At 39.7% G+C, this 23735-nt stretch overlaps 1 protein-coding gene across 1 annotated transcript in view; it reads left to right on the forward strand.

Moving 5' to 3' along the window:
• The window catches only part of ST6GALNAC5 (ST6 N-acetylgalactosaminide alpha-2,6-sialyltransferase 5), a 155265-nt gene extending 142706 nt beyond the window's left edge, over positions 1–12559 (forward strand). The window contains exon 5 of the mRNA XM_081818659.1: positions 3130–12559. Within this exon, the coding sequence (XP_081674785.1) occupies positions 3130–3361 (232 nt within the window). The 3' untranslated portion in view covers positions 3362–12559. The remainder of the gene's footprint in view (positions 1–3129) is intronic.
• The last annotated feature ends 11176 nt before the right edge of the window (positions 12560–23735 follow it).

Raw genomic sequence — 23735 nt, forward strand, 5'->3', positions numbered from 1 at the left:
TAGTGGTGATTTCTCTATTCCCTCATTCTCTCTGGATTTGTTAATTGGAATTCTTCTGTAAGGAAATGCCGTTTCTTCTTTCTCATTAATTATAGATTCAGTTATTTATTGAAATCCTGATGGACTTATGGGTATTTCTTTTATTTTATCGGTTTTATAATCCAATACTACCATTATGTATTTTGATACTCAAACCTAAGTCACTTTTTTAAAAATAGCCGTGCCTGGGACCCTCTCCCAAATCAATTAAACCCAAATCTGTGGAGGTAGAACACAAGCCATGATATTTCTTTAAAGCTCCCTTTGTGCACCGAATGTTCCTTCTTTCACTACTCCCACCGCCCCACTCTGCTTCCTCCCTAAAGAAATCAAAATCCTTCAGCACATCATTTTGCAGGATTTATTCCGAGGTGGCCCTTGGAGTGCTGATGACAGGCTGCGGCTGTGGCCCCTTGGGAAACTGGCTCTTCGATGATCTCTGCCACCCCCCGCTCCCATACCTTCATTCCCTCAGCTTCTGCTGGCCCCCAAACAGGAACTTGGGGACCGGAGTCCTCCTTTACAATGATAGCCTCCTGATGTGGAAATTCTGCTGATATTTATTGCTCTTGGGTCAGGTGGAGGAAGAAAAAGCTATGGCAGCCTTTAGGAAGTCAGGTTTGAGAAAAGGCCTAAGGAATTATGACCTTGCACTAGGAAGGGCTTCCTGAACGCAACAGTGGATTACAGCGGATGGCAGGCTGTTCCTGCAGGTGCTTTGGCTGTGCCTTCCCAAGGCCCACAAAGCACTCCTCGGCCATTTGGGCAGAGTTTTAAGGTGTGGCAACAACCCCACTTATTTGGACCCTTTTGAAATCATAACAATTAAATGTGTAAATGTAATTCTCCCTCTAGGGGATCAATAGGGAGCCAGATAAGTTTTTATTCCAAGAGAAGGTCTTCCTGAATAAGGAAATTGATCTTCTAGCATCCTTTAGCTGGTTTCCAATTTCTCTGTATTCCAAGGTGCCAACTCAATCTCATGATATTTTCAGAAGCTTGTTTCTTTCATCAGATTGATGCCAGTAATATGTTCAAAGTGCAGATAAATCAGATTTAAAACCTAATTGATATTGGAATAAAAGCTTAACCCCAAGTATACCATTGCCACAGTGAATTTGGCATGGTTCCCCAAATTATGCCATATGAACCTGGGGACATTTGTCTCATAAATTTCTATCTTTTCTTGTTTATTCTTTTCTTCATGGTGGTCAGTTCCAACTTGAATTCTTCCTAGAATGCATTTTCTGCATTGAAAATACCCTCTATTAAAATTTTAAGGGGATTCCAATTTCTGGAGTAAGCAAAGAAGTGAAATCTATATTAACTAGACAGGATTGGATCTGATGTTTCACGGTAGAACACAGAGATACTTCTGAGACAAGCATGATAGAGATGCAAAGTATTAATTCAGCATAGCATCCAACTCAGGATGAGGAATGTTTAAATGCTGCATGACAAAAATAAATCTCTCTTCCTGGAAGAACTTTAACCTCAGAAGAGAGGCAGCTCAAAAGGTTTATTGTCAGAGCCACAAACTTGACACCCCTCTTGATAAAAGACTTCGATCCCTGACCTGAGTAAAGTTGCTACTCTAGAAGCTATTTGTGTATTGATCTCCTCTGAAGAAAACAAATAGGTGTCTAGCAGGATGAACATCTCTGGGAAACAAAGTTACTGTACTTAGAGTAGAGCCCGAGTGAGCGCAGTGGGGACCCCAGGGCACCAGGTATGGAAAGGTGATTTGCCTGAGCCTTTTAAGAGAAGCACTAAAGCTTTGCATCAAAACCAGTTGGTGAGTGTAGCTCAAGCAGGAAGGTTTACCCGCTGGGATACCTTGACTAATTTTATCATCTAGACTTCAAGATGGAAGAGGTGGTGTGGATTGGACTAGAACGGAAACCGGTGTGAGACCAGGGCTCTTTGGGGGTTAGATATTTTAGTAACCCTACAACAGGGCACCCAACCACCTCAACACATTAATCCTTTGCACACTACCTTGAAGAAATGAGCCAGTGTTTCTCATTTGAGGCGAAATAGGGATAGAGAAACAAAAACTACTGGCACTATTGGGCTATAATGCGAGGATTTGAGGATTTGGAATTTCTGAATTTAGAGACTCTGGATTTGAGTCCATCATCTACCTAGAGCAACAAGAAGAAAATGGTGGCATTGTGCTTCCTGTCTTTGTTCCGTGGGATCAAACTAGGATCATCAACTTTCCATGTTGGAGGAGAAATTGTCTTTAGAGGTTTGCTGTTTACCTGCTAACTCCATATAAATTTCTTTCAACAACAGAAATTCAAAAATTATTTATTGAGTACCTACTAAGAACAAGACAAAAGCTTGCCCTCATGAACAGATTATAAACAAGTAAACTACAGCAATTCTGGAGAGGGATTAATGCTGTAAGGAAAATAAACCTGACAGAGAGAAAGAGAGAGCAAAAGGATAGGCGTCAGGTAAAGCCTCTCTGAAGAGGACACATTGAAGTCAATACCCAGCGGTGAGAAGGAGTGAACTGGTCAGGAGCACGTTACAACCAGGTGACTGCCTTCACGTGCCAAGACCTGAAGGTCAAGCTTGGCAGAGTTGATGACCAGAAAGGCCAGTATGGCTGGAGCACAGTGGGCAAGGCTGGGTTAGGAAAAGGCTCTGGAAAGAACCAACTCATGTAACACCCAATAAGGCATGCTTTTATTATAATTAGAAGCCTCTGGAGGGTTTGGGGCGGTGGGGTGGGGAGGGAGATGTGGTGTGTTTTTGTTTTGTAAATATCTTTGTAGCTTATTATGCTGAATAGACTATACGGGCAAGAGTGGAAGAACTATAGTGGGGTCTTAGTAGTATATAGTTTCTAGATCCCAAACACCTGCAGGTCCTGTGGTATACTTTTAATCTCTCTCTTTGATAATGATGCTCAGTGCATTTATTTCAAAACCTCAAAACCTTTCCACTTGCTTTTGTGTACACATCAGAAAAACCCTTTGTTGCGTTTTAACTTGGAAATATGCGTTGTGCTTATCAGCTTAACCAGTCAAAGGAATTTTTTTTTTCCCTTTACTTAGTCATCTCATTTTCCTCCTACAGGGATCCCAATCACCCTTCAGTACCTTATCACTATTATGAACCGTTTGGACCTGATGAATGTACAATGTACCTCTCGCACGAGCGAGGACGGAAGGGCAGTCATCATCGCTTCATCACGGAGAAACGCGTCTTTAAGAACTGGGCACGGACATTCAACATTCACTTTTTTCAACCAGACTGGAAACCAGAATCACTTGCTCTAAAGTCTCCGGAGAATAAACCTGGGTTCTGAGCAATGAGGGTGCCAGATCAAAATCCCAAGTACCTACGGTATCAGACGCCGGGGCACTGAACTTCCGGAGCCAGCAGACACAAAAGAGGGACAGAACCGGGAGAGGACACTCAATAAGCAGCATGTACAGATGCCTCGGAGGCGTGACTCCCAAACGGTGCAGTTGGTCTGTAAGGAGAAAAATGCCAGAATTAATAGGTCCTCCTGAGTGTCATCCCTTGCAAAAGGGGTTACCTTAAGAGCGAAACACCCATGTCAGGTGATGCTGCCGTGGCTAAAAAACAGTCTGGATCTCTTTATTGCCTTCAAAACTGAAACACGAGCAACTCAACCATGTTAGTTGTGCTCCTTTGTAGAAATGCCACATCGAAGGACGTTTTTCTATCAAGTTGTTGTATCCTAACCTGATCTATAATCTTTGTCATCTATTGGGCTCTGTATGTGTGATTTGTAAAAAGCAGTCTGAAAGTATGGACATGATTTCTGAAGAGCACATCTCCACTGACTTTCATAAAGCAAATGCCCAATATTTATTTATTAAGAGTTTTTTAGTGTAACTCTAGGCCAGTATTTTTATAGATGATGATTATGTGGTAATTTATCCTTCTTAACTCTTTTAACACTGAGTGATGGTTGGAAGACAACTAGAATGGGGCTGGTGAGTGACTGGGTTCACGACGCTCATTGTTAGCATGCGGTTGGCTTGGAAATGTCGTGTTGTGTTTTTTGAACCCTTAGGCTTCAAGAAGAGCTATGACATTTTCTAACGTAAAGAAATGCTCCAAATGACAAAACTGAAAACCAAAAACTGTGTTATTATAACAAAAAGATACTAACAAAAGAAACTTAAAGATAGTTGTCTTTAGTGATAGTTGGTGTAGGTTACTTGGCATAAACCCTAGTTTCCTCGTCTTAGAATGATGTCCCTGTACCAGATGACTGCCTAAGTTTCCTTCCAAATCTAAAATTCTGTAAGCCTCTCATTGACCCATTTGAGGACCTTGCACTCGGAATGATGTGGTTTCTACGTAGCAAAAGCCTGATTTTAGGGGGTCTTTTTATTCTCCTACCATCTATCTCCCTCTGTGGTTAAGAACATAGCTTCCTCACTGGTCCCCATTGGCTACTGTCTACCCCATGCTTCTCTGTGTTTTTTGCACCTAAAAAGGTGGGGGTGAGGGGGCAAAAAAAAAAAAAAAAACTAAGAGAGAACCTCTGTGGTATTCCCTGACTATAGGAGCAAGGAACAGCCTTTCTCTGAGTCTATGAGAAGGAGAAGAGAACACAAGGAGATTCCCTATCATATGACTTATTTATCCTGTGAACTATTCAGATTCACTCCTTGCAAGTCACAGCCATTCCCTGGTCTGGAGGAGTCTGAAGGACTTATTTTATTCAGAGCCAAGATAGCAGTATGAAGGACCTTCATTTAAGCAAGTGAAATTCTTCAAAAATAGTCTTTTTTTAAAAAAATATACCAGTGTTTTTTTTCCCACATGACTTAGAAGGCATGTATTTTTTTTTCCAATGCCAAATTCGAAGGCACCAGCAAGTATTACGTATGGAGACTGACATTGTTTTACAGAACATGACCTGACCTGTGATTAAAGGTTTTTCACATTGCCACTTCCTTTTCCTTTCCTTAATTAGTACTAAGATTCCATTCCCTTGCACTAACTAGTACTACTAATTATATGGGGTACTGTGGTTGGGGTGCAAACACAGTCCGGATATTTATATGGCAGAAACAAAGTTGGGATTATTGTGGTGTAGCTTGAGCTGTTAAATTGTACAATTGAAATGTATGTGCTCTCTTTAAACTTTATCATAGTTTCTAAAGAGACTGTAAAATTTTATTCCAGCACAATCTCTTATGCAGCATGTACTCTGGACACACAATACTTTGTGTGATGTATGAAAGAGTATGAATTTCATGTGATGGATTTATAGGCCACCTTTACCATCACTTGAAGACATTACGTTGTTCAGATGTAAGTAGCTCCTTTAACAAGTTTTATTTTTATGGAAATTTGGAAAAGTGTAATTGGGACATGCAAAAACGTAACTGTAATACCTAATCTAATAATATCTCAAATGTCTGTGTTATCTTTAGATTTTAGGATTTGGTTTTTGTTTTGTTTTGTTTTTTTAAAAAAGACCATATGATAACTCCATCTTTTCTGTAACTTCTTCCTCCTTCCCAAATACTCAAAAGAGTGTAAAGCAACCAAATTCTGAAATCCCTAGCTTCACTGAGAAATAGCTTAAATCTAAATGTAGCTAACATATGGGAGTATAGGAATTTATATTTTTAAAAATATGGTATAAATAGGTATAAGACCAATCACTTGGGCAGTGGTTTTTATTATAGCATTTCAAGAAAATGCCTAGAATTCTGAATAGATTGTGCCGACGGAGCTGGCTGTGGGCAACTGAATTCTTATCTTGCCACTATCATTTCCTGACTCTCCATCTCAACACCATCCAACACCATTAAACATCAACTCTGATAGAAAAGATGGCAACAGAACCATGTTTACAGACCTCAGTGATTTCAATATCCAATTGTGTTGGGAGACTTAGTCATACTCATTAGGTTAGACACCTTTTTCTTCTTTCCCAGCTGTGTCATCAGCTACCTCCTAGCTTTTAAGACCCCAGTAATACAAAGCCACAGCTGGTCGATCCATGGCCTGTGTTATTTCAACGCAAGAACATTTGGCAGAGGCCATTACAATAGATAGCCATTATGGGCAAAGATACAGGAATTCACAAACAAAATCAATCACTCCAAATGGCCCATAAAAAGAAGAATCTTACATTTAATATTCTACAGTAAATATTCACCCAAGAAAGCGTACATTAAAAGAACATTAGGAGGTAAATACTCAGTGTGCTGCATGGGGACTTTGCTGTGTGATTTCCATTATGGTTAATGGGTGTTTGGTAACTAAGTCCCTGTGCTTCACTAACCCTGGGATGTGCTCCTAAGGGCTAGACATAAAACCAGAGTGATTCAGGAACTCCCAAGGTCCTAAGATTTCAGAGTGAGAGCTTTTCTTCAAAAAAATAAATGAAAGCAAAACACAAAATACTGTACCTGAAAGAGAAATTGGTGTGTGGTCTCTCGGAATCCTGAGATTACTGTCAGGTATGTGCATCAGATTCCAAACAACACCGCTCAGGACAGATTGCCTTTGTCTATTCTCCATTACCGATCTATTTTAATTACATTAAAATTGAAGGATATAACCACATTTTGAAGTAAAAACTCACCTCAAAAGTTAGAATTATTGATTTGGAAGCTAAATGAATGCTAAGTGAAAGTGAAAGGAACAAACTGGAATTTTGTCAGAATTCATACAGTCTTATGTGAACATATCCATACCTATTTAATACCCACCCAAATAGTTGCCCTTATGTAGAGTGACCTCATTTCAGATATATACCCTGAATTCCACTGGGGTGGTGATTCGGACTGTTAATTCAGACTTACTCTGATATTCCTCTTCTCTCTGCGGTGTTAGGACATGAAGGTAACACTCCTACTTAATTCGTACCTGAGCCGATTCTTCCTTCCATCTTCACTGCTTCTCTCTGGAACCTCGATCCCATCCTTCTGCCATCATTTTCTCCTGATTGTCTTCTTTTGTCTACACTGGGCTCTTCAACCAGCGGTCTTTGGAGGCTGTTAAGGTCTTCCTTGTAGGTTTTTAAACTAGAGACCTACCTGGGGAACAGGTTTGGGGTGGACCCTGCCAGGCAATAAGCATAGTAGGTGGGGGGACTACATTTGGCTCCAGGACTAGGTTCTTCAGAAGCGCCGTCCTGGTTCTCCCCAAGCTGGAGGAAGGGGGTGGGGTGAGCTTCAAGACAGACTGTCAGTGCTAAAACCAGGACAAGTCCCAGGCAAACTGGGACAGTGGGTCACCCTACTGAAAAGCCACCTCAAAGAGAACTATAACACTAAGGCACTGGGGGGAAAAGTGAATCCACTGCCCAGGTTCTAGCACATGCCAGAAGATACTTTGGAATGGAGAGAGGTGAGAGAGTGTCTGTAGGCTTGAAAATGAAGAGAAACAAGCCCTCTATTGCAGCTCACTCATCCCCACCTACTCAGGGCATTGAGCCGCCATAGAAAAGCAAAAAAAGGCTGCGATCCTGTTTGTTTTTACTCAGTGCCCTAATATTCTATTCTACCTAGGATTGTTCTCGTCTCTTTATGTATTTGTCCTATTAGTCTAATTAGACTGTAAGCTCTTTGAGAGCAGGGACTGTTTCTCCTTTGTCTTTGTAGCCCCAAGCCTAGTTCAGGGCCTTGCACACAATAGGCGCTCATTAAATGTCTGTTGTTGATGATGACTTCTTAATGGTGGCCCATTGGATTGGTAACCGGTAGATATTCTTCCATTTGAGAAGTGCAGGAGACAGAATAGGTGATGAAGTAGTTAAATTTTAAGTGGGTTTTTACAGGGTCAGTCCTCAAACCTATAACGTTTTTAATCAACAGAACTGACCTAGATTTGGATAGGATAATGTAGCTGAATTCACTAGGTTTGTGAATGTTGGCTGTACTGAACACACAAAGTGAAGTTCAGCAAGCTTTGTGTTCTCGCTGTTAGCAAGCTGCTCTTAGCACAAATTAAATTTAATATTGACAAATGCTATAACACATGTAGAAGCAGCCCAGGCTCTGACTCATCTGGTTCAACTACAAAAGGGAGGCTAAAATGAGATGAATTCTAGCCTATCTTAAACTTGACAGCTTCCCAAAGCTGCTGGGAATTCCAGCTGGTGATTTCTGAGGGTCTATAACAATTAAGTACACATTTATCTTAAAATCAAAATGAAACAAACAAAAAACCCCCAAAACCCTTTTGTTTCCATGAAGCAGATCCCAAATGCTTTTATCCCTACCAGAACGTGAGGGAAAAGGAGAACTCTTGGGAGAAGCTGCCCTCAGGTGGAGCACCCCGGTCACCATCTTGAGTCCCTAACTGGCCAGCATCTGGTGTCCAATTACCTCCTGGTTACAAGACAGGGCAAGACGGAACCAAGTCAGTAAAGGTGAGCCAGTGGCTGACGGGGGCCTCCACAAGGAACTGTAATCATTACCTTCTTGAACATGTGGACACTCTGGAATCCTTTTCTTTCATTGCCTGTTCTTCTACATACTTATTTGTATGATCTCAGTTTCATTTTGAAAAGCATAGAAAAAGGGCTAGGACACTACATGAAACAGAGAATGCTTCTTTCTGAATGGACTGGATTATAGATCTTCCCACACTTTCAAAAATTTTATTGTAATCACAAAATTTTATTTCATAAAATACTAGCAAAGACATTATGATAGGATTTCAAACAGAATCCCAACTGAGATGTTGGAGAATCTGGTAAATGCCACATCTAACTACACTTAAAAGAATGTCTTTGCTATGTACATAAATCATCTCAAGTGTCAGCATGTTTACTTCTTTACCATGAGACTAGTTCTTTAATTTAATTTTATTTTTTTTTTAAGATTTTATTTATTTATTTGACAGAGAGAGACACAGCGAGAGAGGGAACACAGGCAGAGGGAGTGGGAGAGGGAGAAGCAGGCTTCCCGCCGAGCAGGGAGCCCGATGTGGGGCTCGATCCCAGGACCCTGGGATCATGACCTGAGCGGAAGGCAGACGCTTAACAACTGAGCCACCCATGCACCCCTAGTTCTTTCATTTTAAAACCAAACATAGGTTTTGTTTTCTGTGAGATTGAATCCAAATTTTTAAAATCATATTTTATCACTGAATATCTACTGGGTGGTCTGCACAATGTCATGCACTTTATATATATTATTTCACAATAATCTTATTATCTCATTGTGCAGATAAGTAAACTGAGAGTAAGAGAAGTGCGTCCGGCCCCCAGGGCAATGAAGATGAGAGTTGACACGTGGCTTTCCATGTCTCAGGCAACCTTTAAATGGTTTACACGTATAACTGCAATTAATCCTCACAATAACCCAAAAAAAATGGGTTCTTTTATCATTCCCCTTTTACAGATGTGAAAACCGAGGCACAGGGCACATGAGTAACTTTCCCAAGGTCATGCAGCTAGTCAGTGGGAGTTAGGTTTCAGTCTCTGCCTTCGGTCACCATGTACTTCCTGGCAGAAATTTAACCTATACGTAGCAATTTCTATTAGAATATTGAAATATTCTATTACATCATATTCACAGTGTATGTAATTTTGGATACATATTAAATAAGTGACAAATATGTAAATTATGAAGCAAACATGAGGAGAATATCACCACTATCCTTGAAGCCCACTTGAGTGATCCTTCTATTGTCTTGGAATTTCAGTTTACCATTCTCTTATTTCTAAATAGTTTTATTACATACAGATATATCAATAAACAATATATTATTTAGTTTTACATAGTAATAAATAGTATAAGACTCATAACATTGTATATAGTCTTCCAAAACTTGCTTTTTCTTCCCAAGATGTATCCATTTTCTCTGCATGTAACTCTAGTTTATTTTCATGATTGCATATACCATAACTTATTTTTCTCCATTCTTTCAGTGAACATTAGGGTTTTCAGTTTGTTGCTAATATGTACAATGTTTTTGTGATCAATCCTGGGAAATTCTTTTGGTACATGTGTGTAAGAAGTGTTATACTACTAGGGAGTAGACCTAGGAATAAAATTGCTGAGCTATAGAGTAAAATTGTACACATGTGCATGATATCGCCAGATTGTTTTCCAAAGTCCTAATTGTCCGCATCTAGTTTATACTCTACTTTATACTCCTAATTGTCCAGCTCTTAGTTGTCCTAATTTATAGTCCTAATTGTCCGCATCTAGTTTATACTCTACTTTATACTCCTAATTGTCCAGCTCTTAGTTGTCCACATCTTTGCTAAAACTTGACTTGGTATTTTCAGACTGTAAAATGTTGTACCCTCTGGTACATGTAAATTGTATCTCCTTGAGATGTTGGCTTTTATTTCCCTGATTTCTTATCAGGTTTAGCATGTTTTCTCTTTAGTTAGTATTATCTCGTCTGTAAAATGCCTACACATTTTTGTCTACTTTTCTGCTGGGTTAGTTCACTTTTCTTTTTTTCTCTTAAAGAATTCTCAATATATTCTATATGGTACTTATTGTTGACTATATGTTTGCAAATATCTTCTTCCAATTTGTGGCTTGTCTTTCCTTTTTCTCTATGGTGATTTTCAATGAACAGAAGTTTTTCATTTCAATGTAGTCATGTTTTCAATCTTCTTATATGATTAGAGTTTCTTACACCCTCTTTAATAATCTTCCACTGCTCCTGATCAATAATTATTTCCTTATATTTCACTCTTAAAAATTTCAAAGTTTTTGTCTCTCATGTGGCAGTAAGGGATTTATATTTTTGCATAAAGTGAGGTAGAAATCACTTTTGTTTTATATAAATACCAACTGTCCTAACACCATATACTGAGAATTCATTCTTCTCCAGTGATCAGCAAATTTCCGTATATGTGAGGATTTATATATCTCTATTGTTTCATTCTAACCAAATTGTCTATCTTTGTACTAATACCACACAGTCTTAGTTATTATAGCTTTATAATAAGTCTTGGTATCTTGTAGGGCAATTTTCCCCTCACCTTATTGAATGTTGAAGAATGTCTTGCTCATTCTTTTTTTTAAATGAATAATTTTTGCCAAGGTACTTTTATCTAATAATGTACACAAACTTTATGTATATAGATTGATGAAGTTTTATATATCTGTACACCCATGTCACCACTATTAGGATGACAACATAGTACATTTCCAGCACCCTAGAAGGCTCATTCATACTCTCTTGCAGTCAATCTCCCTGTCAAGGGTAAGCACTTTCTTACTTGCACCCATGTAGATTTGTTTTGCCTATTTTTAAATTTCATATAAATAGAATTATCTATTATGTACTTTTTTGTGTGTTGGCTTCTTTTAGTCAAAATTATGTTTGTAAGATTCATCTCTGTTGATGCATATAGCAGTGGTTCTTTTTTGTGACTATATAGTATGATTTTGCATCAGAATTAGCAATTCTAATATTGGTGGTCTTTGGGTCGGTTCCAGCTTAGGGCTACCATGAATACAGTTGTTATGATCATTCTTGTATGTGCATTTTGGTGGACAAAGAGCTTATTTCTATTGGGTATATTGCAAGGAGTGGAATTGCTGAATCACTGGTACACCTGTGCTAGGACTTACTAGATATTGCCAGTTTTCCAAATTAGTTGCACCATTTTACACTCCCATCAGCAATATCTGAGTGCTCCATTTACTCCACATATTTACCAGTGCTTGGTATTAGCAGCCCTTATAAATGTATCCCTTTTGCTGGCTATATAGTGGTAAATCACCATGGTTTTAGATTTTCATATCCTTGATGAACAATGAAGTTGAGCATCTTTTCATATAGGCTTATTGAATATTTGCATATCCCCTTTTGTGACATGCCTAGTCTAAGCTTTTGACCATTCTTTTAGTTGGGTTGTCACGCTTTTTCTTCTTTACAGGAATTCTTTATATAATCTAGTTTCAACTCCTTTGTTATATATATTGCAGTGTATGACTTGCCTTTTCACTGTCTTAGTGGTATATTTTAATGACTGAAAGTTCTTAATTTTAATAATTTTAATTCTAATTTATCTCGATTTCATGAATAATATAATTTGTGTCCTATTTAAGAATTCTTACCTGGCCCATTGCTATCTCTTATGTTTTCTCCTAAAAGCTTTGTTTTTTTCTTTTGTATTTGGATTTGTGATCCATCCCAAATTAATTCTGGGATATGAGGTGAGGGAGGGGTCAAGGGTTTGTTTGTTTTTTCCCCTTTAAGGAAATCCAGTGAAACAGCACCATTTATTGTAAATACCACCCTTTCTCTGCTGAATTAGAGTGTTGTTTTGGCGATAAATAGGCTACCATATATATGTGGGATTGTCTCTTAACTTCGAATTCTGTATCATTTTTATCTCTTGCACCATTATCACATTATCTTAATTATTATAACTCCGTAAGTCTCAATATCTAGAAGTAGGAAGTATCCAGCTTGTTCATCTTCAATATTGCTTTAACTTGGCATTTTGTATTTCCACATACACATAGAATTTTAGAATCAGAGTGTCATTTTCCATATTTAATAAAACCTATTGGGATTTCTATTGTGATTGCATTGATTCTATGGATCAGTTTGGGGAGAACTGACATTTTACCAATAACAAATATTTCAATTCATGAACACAATTTGAAATTTTCCATATAGAGATCTTCCACATCTTTTCTTATATCTGTTTAGGTGTTTTGGTAGATTTGGTGCTATTATAAATGGTTTTTTAAATTTAATTTTCTATCTGTTTGTGTTAGTATATACAAAAATACAATTGATTTTTGTATAGATCTTATATTCAGCATTAGAGCTAAATGAACTCAGCGACTGTCAAGTTTAAATGAAGGCCATGTAGTACCACTAAAGTAATGTACTTTTTTAAGTGCATGGTATCAGGAGGTACAAGATGTCAATATGTCTCATTAACAGTGATGCTAAATTTGATCATTATATTAAGGTGGTGTCACAGTTAATTTCATGTGTTAACTTGGCTAGGCTGTGGTGCCTAGTTGTTTGGAAAAACACCAGTCTAGCTATTGCTGTGAAGATATTTTTTAGATTTGATAACACTGACAATCAAAGTAGACTTTGAGTAAAGCAGATTACCCTCCATGGTATGAATGGGGGAGGGGGCATTCATCCAATGAGATTTCCTGAAAAAGAAGCACGTTTCCCCTGAGAGTGCAACATAGAAACCCTGCCTGAGTTTCCCACTTACTAACCTGTCCTGCAGATTTCAGATTCAGGACTATAACATCGACTCCTATGTGAATTTCTAGCCTGCCTGCTTGCCCAAGATTTCAGACTTGCTAGCCTCCACAATCACATGAGCCAAGTCTTTAAAATTAACCTCTCTATAGATAGATAGAGAAATATAGAGATAGATGTATCCTATTGGTTTTGTTTCTCTGGAAAACCTTTACTCATGCAAGTGATATCTCAGGTTTCTCCACTATAAAGTTACTATTTCCCCCTTTATAATTATTAGGAATCTTGCAGGAAGATGTTTTTAAATATGAAAATTTCCTGTTTCTCAACATAAACACTAATTTTAGCACCCATAGATGATTTTTGCTGCAATAATTGTTACTGTGGTACTTGACAAATGCTAGGGTTTTTTTTTTTCTTTTTTCATCATTTATTCTATATTTATTTTGCCTGAGATTAGGAATTGTGCTATAACAAAAAGTCATCCATTCTTCCCATTTATTCAGATTTTTTAAATTGAGAAAACAATCCCATTTACAATTGTGTCAGTAAGAATAAAATACCTAGGAATAAATTTGACCAAGGAGGTAAAAGACCTGTACTCTGAAAACTATAAAACATTAATGAAAGAAATTAAAGACAACACAAATAAATGAAAAGACATACCATGATCATGGATTGGAAGAATTAATATTATTAAAATGTCCATACTACCCAAAGCAATCCACATATTCAATACAATCCCTATCAAACACCAATGGCATTTTTCACAGAACTAGAATAAATAATCCTAAAATCTGTATGGAACCACAAGAGAGTCTGAAGAGCCAAAGCAATCTTGAGAAGGAGGAACAAGGCTGGAAATATCACATTCCCAGATTTCAAGCTATACGACAAAACTATAGTAATCAAAACAGTATGGCACTGGCACAAAAACAGACACGTAGAATGATAGAACAGAAAAGAGCCCAAAAAGAAACCCACACTTATAAAATTAACCTATGACAAAGGAGGCAAGAATATCCAATGGAAAAAAGACAGTCCCTTCAATAAATGGTGCTGGTAAAATGGGAAAACTACACACAAAAGAATGAACTGGACCACTTTCTTATACACTATACAAAAAGTAGACTTAAAATGGGTTAAAGACTTAAATGTCAGAACTAAAACCATAAAACTTCTAGAAGAAAACATAGGCAGTAAGCTTTTACACTGGTCTCAGCAATAACAACAAAAGCAAGAAAAATAAATGGGACTACAACAAATTAAAAAGGTTTTGCAGAGCAAAGGAAACCATCAATAAAATGAAAAGGTAACCTACTGAATGGGAGAAAGTATTTGCAAATGATCTATCCAATAAGGGGTCAACACCAAAATATACAAAGACCTCTCACAACTCAGCACCAAAAGAACATACAATCTTAAAAAATGGGCAGAAGACCTGAATAGACATTTTTCCAAAGAAGACATACAGATGGCCAACAGACATGAGAAAAAGTGCTTAACATCACTAATCATCAGGGAAATGCAAATCAAAACCACAATGAGACATCACCTCACACCTGTCAGAATGGCTATTATTAAAAAGACCAGAAATAACAAGTGTTGATGAGGATGTGGAGAAGGGAACTGTAATGCACTGTTGGTAGGAATATAAATAGGTGCAGCCATTATGGAAAGCAATAAGGAGATTCCTTTAAAAATTAAAAATAGAACTATCATATGATCCAGCAATTCCACTTCTGGCTATTTATCAGAAGAAAACAAAAACAAGAACTGAGAAATACATATGCATTGCAGCATTATTTACAAAGGCCGAAGGTCAAGATATGGAAGGAAGTTTAGTGTCCATGGATAAAGAAGATGTGAGATATATATATATATATATATATATATATATACACACACACATACACACAAAGGAATATTACTCATATTACTCAGCCATAAAAAAGAATGAAATCTGGCCATTTGTGACAACATGGATGGATCTAGAGGTTATTATGATAAGTGAAATTAGTCAGAGAGAACAAATGCCATATGATTTCACTGATATGTGGAATCTAAAAAGCCAATCAAATGAACAAAACAGAGACTCAGATACAGAGAACAAACTGATAGTTGCCAGAGGGGAGAGGTGTGGGAGGGATGGATGAAATAGGTGAAGGGGCGTAAGAGGTACAATCTTCCATATACATAAGACATGGGGATATACAGCATAGGGACTATAGTCAATAATACTGTAAAAACTTTTTTTCTATGGTGATAGATGGTAACTAGACTTATCATGGTGATCATTGTGTAATGTATATAAATACTGAATCACAATGAAGCTAATACAATATTATATGTCAATTATACTTCAGTTTTTAAAAGTTTAAGGTGGACACATCTCCACCTTCAAAGCAAAATAAAATAAAACAGTAAAATAAAACAAAATACAATTTTTTAAAAATTTCCAAATACATAAGGATTTACTAATTTTTGTGTGGTGATATCTAACTTAATTGTTATAGTCAGAGAATGTGGTCATTATGCTAATTCTTTGAAATATTCAATATTTGTTTTATATACTACATTTGCCAAGTTGTGTAAGTGTTCCATGAGTACTTGAGAAGAATGTGTATTTTTAAAATTTTGGTGGTCTAGATTCCTATATTTGTCCATTAAATCAAGTTTGCCAATTGGGTTGTTCAAATTTTTTACATTGTTACTAACTTTAGTCTGCTCAAATAATAATAGAGAAGTGTTTTGAAGCCCTCCAGTATGACATTGAGTTTTCTTCCAGTAGTCTACAAACACTTTGCATTAGCTATGGTGAGATGCAGACAAGTTTGTAATTATTTTATCTTCCCGGTTAAATTACTTTTTATCATTTGGTATTAACCACTGTTATCCCTACCATAGCCTTTTCCTTAAAGTCTGTATTTTTCTGCCATTAAAATAGCTACCTCAATATCCGTTTGGTTTTATTATTGTTGCCGACCTTGAATTCCATGATGAAGATGTCGACTTAGTGATGTTAGCCGTGTATCACTGAAGCTTGTTAAGCATGGAAGTCATAGGAATAAAGCAGTGTTTCATGGGTTTCTAGGAATGCTAAAAACTTTTCTTCTGCTAAGAATTACTTTTTAAAGAAAAACATCAAAATAACTAAGTATCAATGCTTCAATTTCTGAAAGATTATTCGTCGTTCTCCATTTAATTGTAAGTGGTTCTAATGTGGAGAGAAAAAATCTTGTTTGGCTTATTTTAGTAATAATAAACCTGTATCCTTAAAACCAGATGTCTTTCACCATAGATTAACCATCACTATTGCCAAATGTGTGTGTGTGTGTGTGTGTACAGTTTATTCTGTCTATAATGGGCTTCTTTAAGCAGGTATCGAAACTGTTGGTCTGATTCTGGCAAATAAAATGGAGAAATGACACAGCTGAGGGCAGAAAAGTGAGCCCTCGTTGTCCTATCTGATTCAGCTGCGAAGGGCAGTCGTTGCTCAGAGTTCAGGGTAGTCGCTGTGTGCCCCCGTGAAGCAAAAGCCTGTAAGCCAGCCGATGTCAGAAGTCCAGGCTCCCCCCCTTCCCAGCTGGGTGCCTCTCAACTGCATTGCTAGACCTCTATTTTCTGTAAAACTGGGGTCCCTCCAGTTGTTTCCATTTTCAGTGTTGTGGTAAGAATTTTTTTTTTTTTTAAGATTTTATTTGTCAGAGAGAGAGCCCAAGCAGGGGGAGGGGCAGAAGGAGAGGCGGGCTCCCCACCGAGCAGGGAGCCCCACGAGGGACTCAATCCCAAGACCCTGGGATCAAGACCCAAACAACCGAGCCACCCTGGCATAAGAAAGAAAACTTTAAAAGTAGGGATCAACATTAAAAAGAGAGAGCAAGAGCAGGTCTTTTAGTGAAGGTGTGGTAAGAATTAAATAAGAATACACAGAGGGCTCATGATAAATCAGTCCTGGCATGGGTGGAGGGGTCCTCTAAAAGTGCCTAAAAGAAATGGCTACATAGATCCGTAGACACCCGTGAGGTCAAAGTCGCTATGGCTTCCCCCATGTTAAAACATCTGCCTACCTGAGAAGTGCTTCCCACTCAATGCCCTTCCTCTCTCCTGCCCACCTTCTCTGGCCACTAGCCTTAAGACTCATGTTCCGCGTTGCCTCTGACGAAGCATTTCCTGATCTCACCACGTGGAGCTGCCCCTTCCTCCCATTCTATTCTGTATAGATGTCTCTCCTAGCATTCATTAAATGTCTCACTTCCCACACTAGAACCCACCCCAAAACCAAGGAGTTTGGGTTCAGGTCCAGCTGGGATTCAACTCTGTCTCTGGCGCCTGCGTGATGCCTTGATCCAAGTAGAGGTGCTCGGGAAAGCGGGGGAGAGAGGAAAAGAAAAATCGTTTCAGTCAACAGGAAGACGTTTCTGTCCTCCCCCTCATAATCTAGTGGGTGATAAAGGTGCACACATGGAATGTTGATAACAAGACAGTTGAACCCAAGGCTCTGTGGGATAGGGAGGAGATGAATCCTGTCCCGAGAGCCTGTCTGGTGAGTTAGAAATGTCTTTAGTCCATCTCATTTATTGCAAAGTAATTTAACTCTTTGATGGGATAGACTTGTATGATGAGTTACATCGCAATGGGCTTTCTTCCCCCAACAGGTAGTTTCTTCCCCCTTTGAAAAGTAAAGCTTTCCGCAATTATTTGATCTTTGTTTGAAGTCAATTAAATATTAAAGGATCTTTCCCTCCTTTGCATGAGCCAACCCAACTGAAAGTCCATATCACAGGGTTCTGAGAAAAGGAGAGTTTTGCATCAATTCGTCCCCTCCCTCCCCACTCACAGGTACTGCTCCCCTGTTCCGTGCTCCTAACTCTGGCCTGGACGACCATGGCCTTCCAGGATTGCCTTTCTCCAACTCATTTGTTCCCCAAGGCAAAATGAGTCTCATCAAGTATAAATTTCACTCAGAACCTTTCTCTGAATCCTGACTAGCTGCTCGATTTAGTCTCCTGCCATAGCCTGGATTCAGGACCCATGGCCTGCCTCATTAGCTTCGGTCCCATCTCTCACGGCTCCGCCATATGTGTCCCAAAGCTCCAGCTACACCCGCTGATTTAAGGTGGCTCCAGGTTTGCTCATGCCGCTCCTGCACCTTGAGAGCACCCCCTCCCCTGTGTTCACATCTCTGACAAGCCTTCCCCACACAACTCTTGCCCCTGGCTGCACACTGGCCCCAACACCTGCTGCCATTGGCAGCCCAGCTTCCATGTTCCCACCTTTCAGGCCATAGGTCCCCATATTTTCTTTGGAAAATCAATCCCTCCACACTTCACTATGTAGTTAATGAGGGATTAATTCTAGATAGAGCTCCAGGGATAGGCTCTGATTGGCTTAAACCTACTGGCATATCCGGTCTCCCAGACCCAAAAATTGGTTCATGGATGGGAACATGGCCCTATGCAGGGATACAAACTCTCCCCCCAGCTCATGGTGCTTGGGGGTTTGAGACTGCTAAAGCCATATTTGCTACCACAAGAGGAATCACCTTGTGAATGGAGCCATCCCAGGGGGAGCAGATATGACAGATAGAGCTTAGAATGTCATTAGTGCTGGATCGAGCTGAGCCTGAAGACAAACCTCTCCTGGACATTCAGTGATGTAAATAAATACTTTTAAAAATTATTATTTAAGCATATTTGCGTTGGGTTTTTGTCACTTTCCGAAAAACTGTGTCCAACCATTATTGTCAATTCAATGACACCTTCTAGGATCTCTCCTGGAACTCTCTTCACCAGTGTTCTGGTTCCCCTACTATAAATGCCTTAGAGACAGAGGCAGTGCCATTCACATAGAAGGTATTCGTACTTGGCAAATGTTGGAGGAATAAGGACACAATGTGAGGACACAGAGCAACACCAGGGAGCGGTGAAGTGCATTATCAGTACAAAGATGTTTGTAATAATTTACCACCCTGTTGGGTATTATTCTTGGCTGTGGTTCTCCAGGCTTTCATTATGTCTTCTTGGTAGGAAGTTTGTTGATGCAAGTATAGCCAGATATTACTGGGAAGCCATCAATAAAACTATAATATAATAGGACAGAAAATTAAAAGGTGCATTTTAGGAAGAATGTCAGTACCCGTCTGTAAAACTTTTAATTATGTTGATACATACACATATATGTGCATTAGGCCACAGTGTAAAATGTATTTCTTACTGCAGATGGAAGCACAATATTTTTGAAAACTATTGATCTGGCTCCCACCTGAGACAATTCTATAATACAGAATATAAAACAATTGAAAATAACAGAGTATAGGATGTTAGAGAGGGTACTTCTTTTGTGTAACTTCTTTTTTAGTCATATATATATACGTAGTGATATGGGAAACAAAGGCAAAAGAAAAATTAAATTTCCTTACTACTTACAGCCCATTGATGAGTCCTTGAAACAGGCAGAGTGACCTTCCTCTAGGAACTCAGCTGCCTCAATGTTAATGCTTTGCTAAGGGCAAAAGGCAATCTTGGCCCGACCCCCGGGATCCTGTAAGTCTTCTTTAACATATAAAAATTCCTTTGGAAACTTCCTTTATCTCTACCCCTCAAGATATGTGTTGACAATCATCCCCCAAGCATATGACCCACTGATATAGATCTGAAGGGTCTCATGACTGAGTCTTTATTAAACAGTAATAAATGACCTTTTCCTAACAAAAGCTAACCCCCTCAAGGTCCTGGAAACCTTGCTTCCAAAATTACTTAGAGACTGACTCTATCCCTAACCTCCCCCAACCCCCCCAACTGGAAAGTATATAATGGGCCCCTCCTCATGACCCCAGTGCAGCTTTTTCTGCCCACCGGTCCTGTCCCCAGGCTTTCATAAAACCACCTGTTTGCACCAAAGACGTCTCAAGAATTTTCTTGGCCGTCGGCTCCGAGCCCCAACATCTTTACTACATGACATAGGAGTCACAATGGGAGATATATTTCTTACTGTGGGTGGTAGCCAAAAAGTTTGAAAACCACCGATCAGCTTTCTCCCTAAGGCCAGAAATATTACAAAACAGTATGACTGAGCTGCAGCCACAATGTGAAGAGATGGAAGGGGGCTTCATCGTCGCCTCTGCCCTGCAAGCGGTGTGTAGGCAGGTAGTGTATTTGTAGAAGGACTGCTGGGCTTCTAGACAGTCAGTGACAGGCACACGCACGCAACTGCTTGTAGAGCTCAGGCAGACCACAGGGCTGGACGGGGCTTGTAGCTTTCCCGCCTATTTCCTTGCCCAACCCTTCAAGGTACCGAGTTAAAAGCCATGTAGACACAGGAGCCAGGAGCCTTTGGAGAAAGAGGCTATAAACATTTTGAACTGCTTGTTACCTTTGGCTTTCCACCTAAAGGAGCCCCAAGGGTGTACTCTGCAAAAATCCTGACCTTGGGGATTAAAGTTACAGAAGCAATCTACTAGAATTGGTGGATGCTTGAGTATCTGGAGAATAAAAGTAACAAAAGCCAGGTGTCTCTTAAAAAGCAGGCAATTTGCTTTAAAAAAAAAAAATGTTGCTCTTCTCATGTTTTAAATTGTTCATCCCTTTTTTCCCATATTTATTTTTAGTTTGTTTCATTCTCTAAATGTTTAGCACTTAGAGAATGTTAGATTCCTTTGACTAGTTTTAGTTTTATTTTTATCTTCCTTTAAAATAGTTTCAGCTACCTTGCTTACTCTTTACATTCCATTTAAATTTTCCCTCCATTGTTGCCACTTTAAAACATTTTTGTTTCCCTTTCCTACTTCTGCTTTATTCACAAACACATCCTTGGAATTCTAAGCTTCTGATTCTAACATCTAAAATTTTAATTCTTTAGTCTCATTTTCCCCAGTTATACTTTGTAACTGGGATTTTGGTTTTGTTGTTTAACTTGTGTAATGTATTGTTTTTATTCCTTTTATTTAGTTTCCCTTATTTCAGCCTCAATTTCTCTCCCCCGCCTTTGGTTTTATTGGTTTATAAGTGTATTTTCTTATTTGTAATTTTAATTATTCTTTTCCTTATATAATGTGCATTTATCAGACTGACAAGCTACAGAAATGCTAAACTCAGGCTCTTAACCACTATTCTCTTCGGCCTTCTTATTCTGTAAGCACTTTCCTCACTAACCGAACTGGAGTATTTCCTCCACCAGTGTGCCTCTAACATATTTCTTCCCCTTTGATCCATCTTCTCTCTTGGCAAGGTTACAAGAAATCCTGTTGCCTGAATCTTTTCATTTCCATGTACTCATTACAAAGAGCAAAAAGAAGTTGCCTAGAGCCAAAAGAATCCGGAGTTTTTAAAACAGAGTCAACGAGCCCCTTTTTGGATGGTTTCCGCACGTATGATAAGGCTGCTCTTCGCCTGGGCTGGCCCCAGCTGCCAGACTGTGTCGGAAGGAGGTACTTCTTCCATCTCTTAACCCTCCATGAAAGTCTCCCAGGGAGGCCTTCAGAATGAGGCAGAGGTGGTAAGAAGGGGCTCCAATCCTTTGTCCAGCATTCTGAGAGGGAAGAGGGCTTTCCCTTGAATCCAGCCAGAGACATAATTTGAACAATTTAAATGACTGTGGCCAAGAATCTCACCATTTAATGCCATCGGGGTCCTGAGAGGAGGTGTGTTGGTCCAAGTCCAATGAGGAATCTGAACGAGGACTAAGAGTAAGGGGGAATTTGCCAGTGAAGGGAAAGAGAACTCAACAGACTATAGCAATCTGAACGAGGACTAAGAGTAAGGGGGAATTTGCCAGTGAAGGGAAAGAGAACTCAACAGACTAGAAGAAGAGCAAGTGTCAGAGGCAGCCACCAACCCTCGGGCTGAGAGAGGGGACCCAAGGAAGAAGCCACCCCTCAGGGGGCTGAGGTCCAGACATTCTTGGGGAGGGTGCAGTGGGGCTCACTGGACAGCAGAGAGGTTCACTGAGAGGTCATCTCCGTGGAACTTGCTGGAAAGCTGCTCTCTGGAGAGCTAGGCAAAGCTATCCTCTGAAAGAAGCCACACCTAAGAACTGAAAATCAGCCACCTATAGGGCGTGGGGCAAGTTGTCCCGGAGGAGGTGCCCGGCCAGCAGCACCCCATGATGGAGATGCCCACGGACGTGTGCTGGGGGAAGGTGCCCTCCGTATGTACTCTGCTGCAACGCTGCGGGAGCCAGGTTGCCGGGGCTAGCCAGCCACTCAGGACGAGGTGCTTTGCCCAGCAACCCTTTGGTTGGTGCTCTGTGGGGCCAGCCACAAGGTGCCGCAGAAAACACACCGACAGCAGGAGACATGGGAGGAGCACACCAGAAACGGGAAGGGAAGCTCCTTCTTCCTGCCACACTCCCCCAGCACCCTCTATTGACAAAGCTTAACATCATGTTAACCACAAAAGAACTTCTTAAGGGTTCAGCTCCATTATCACAGATGGATAATGAATGGATCTGGAGCTAAGAGACAATGAACTGATAATTGGACAGGTATACCCCTTTGGCTACTTAGCTTCTGCATTCACTCTTCTACACACATTTGAGACCTGTACAACAATGATACAATTCTATATTTCCATCTAACGCGATGTTGCTATTTGTCCAAGCGAAGACATTCTCACCCTTCACCAAATAAGGAGGAGATGCACAGCCAGAATGGCAATGTATGCACTCTTGGCTTTATTAATTACCCCCTAACTTCCATCAGTCCCAATGAATATTTTCTTACCTTAATACTATATTATAAGGTTAAGCACCACCAGCTTGCATAAAATAAAAATGAGGAAAGAGAGAGAAATAACGGGCACACATAAACATGTAATAGGCAAAGAGGAGATCTGTAAAGCTATTACAAAATCCTCATTTCAGTAGTTGGCCATGGGCTATTGCTGATATCTATGGCTTCCTATGTTCCTCTACCTATTTATTTCCCTTGCTCTCAGCCAGAAGCTGAATCAGTCAGTTCTTTACTGGGTGGAGTGGCCCAAACCTTCATTCAGACAACTGAGTCCTCAATCATCCTGCTTTTTTTTTTTTTTTCTGGATTGTTTTAGCTTTCCATTAATGTTTGCTATTGGTCATGGAACTAGTAAGGCGCACCCCCAAAGAGAGCCCTTTGCCATATAGACCCCCCCGCCTTGCCTAGAGTATGTAGCAGCTACTCCATTTCCCTTTGGTAATTGGCCTCAATCACTCCAGCCAGTATAGAAACCCCTTATTTTTGGCATGTTCAGTGATATCAGGGTCCAAAATGGCCCGGTGCAGTCTTCTCTTCAAAATTAATGGAGCCACTGTGGTGTCCCCTGGATGAAAGCATTCCTCTCTTCAGGGCTAAGACCGCCATACTAGCAAACTCAAAGTTGGCAGGACAGGAAGCAGAGATTCCATGAATGGATTATTAGGTGTAAGAGTGAGAAGAGCTGCCCTTTCCACTCCTTGTTCCCAGAGCTGTGTATTCTGGCCATGGGTGAAATAATGCCATGTAGTGGTCTCTGGTTCAAAGCCTGTATTTACCCTGTCAAACAGAACCC

The sequence above is a fragment of the Leptonychotes weddellii genome, chromosome 4 (assembly GCF_054177405.1).
Source record: "Leptonychotes weddellii isolate Sample4059 chromosome 4, ASM5417740v2, whole genome shotgun sequence".
Classification (NCBI taxonomy): Eukaryota; Metazoa; Chordata; class Mammalia; order Carnivora; family Phocidae; genus Leptonychotes; species Leptonychotes weddellii.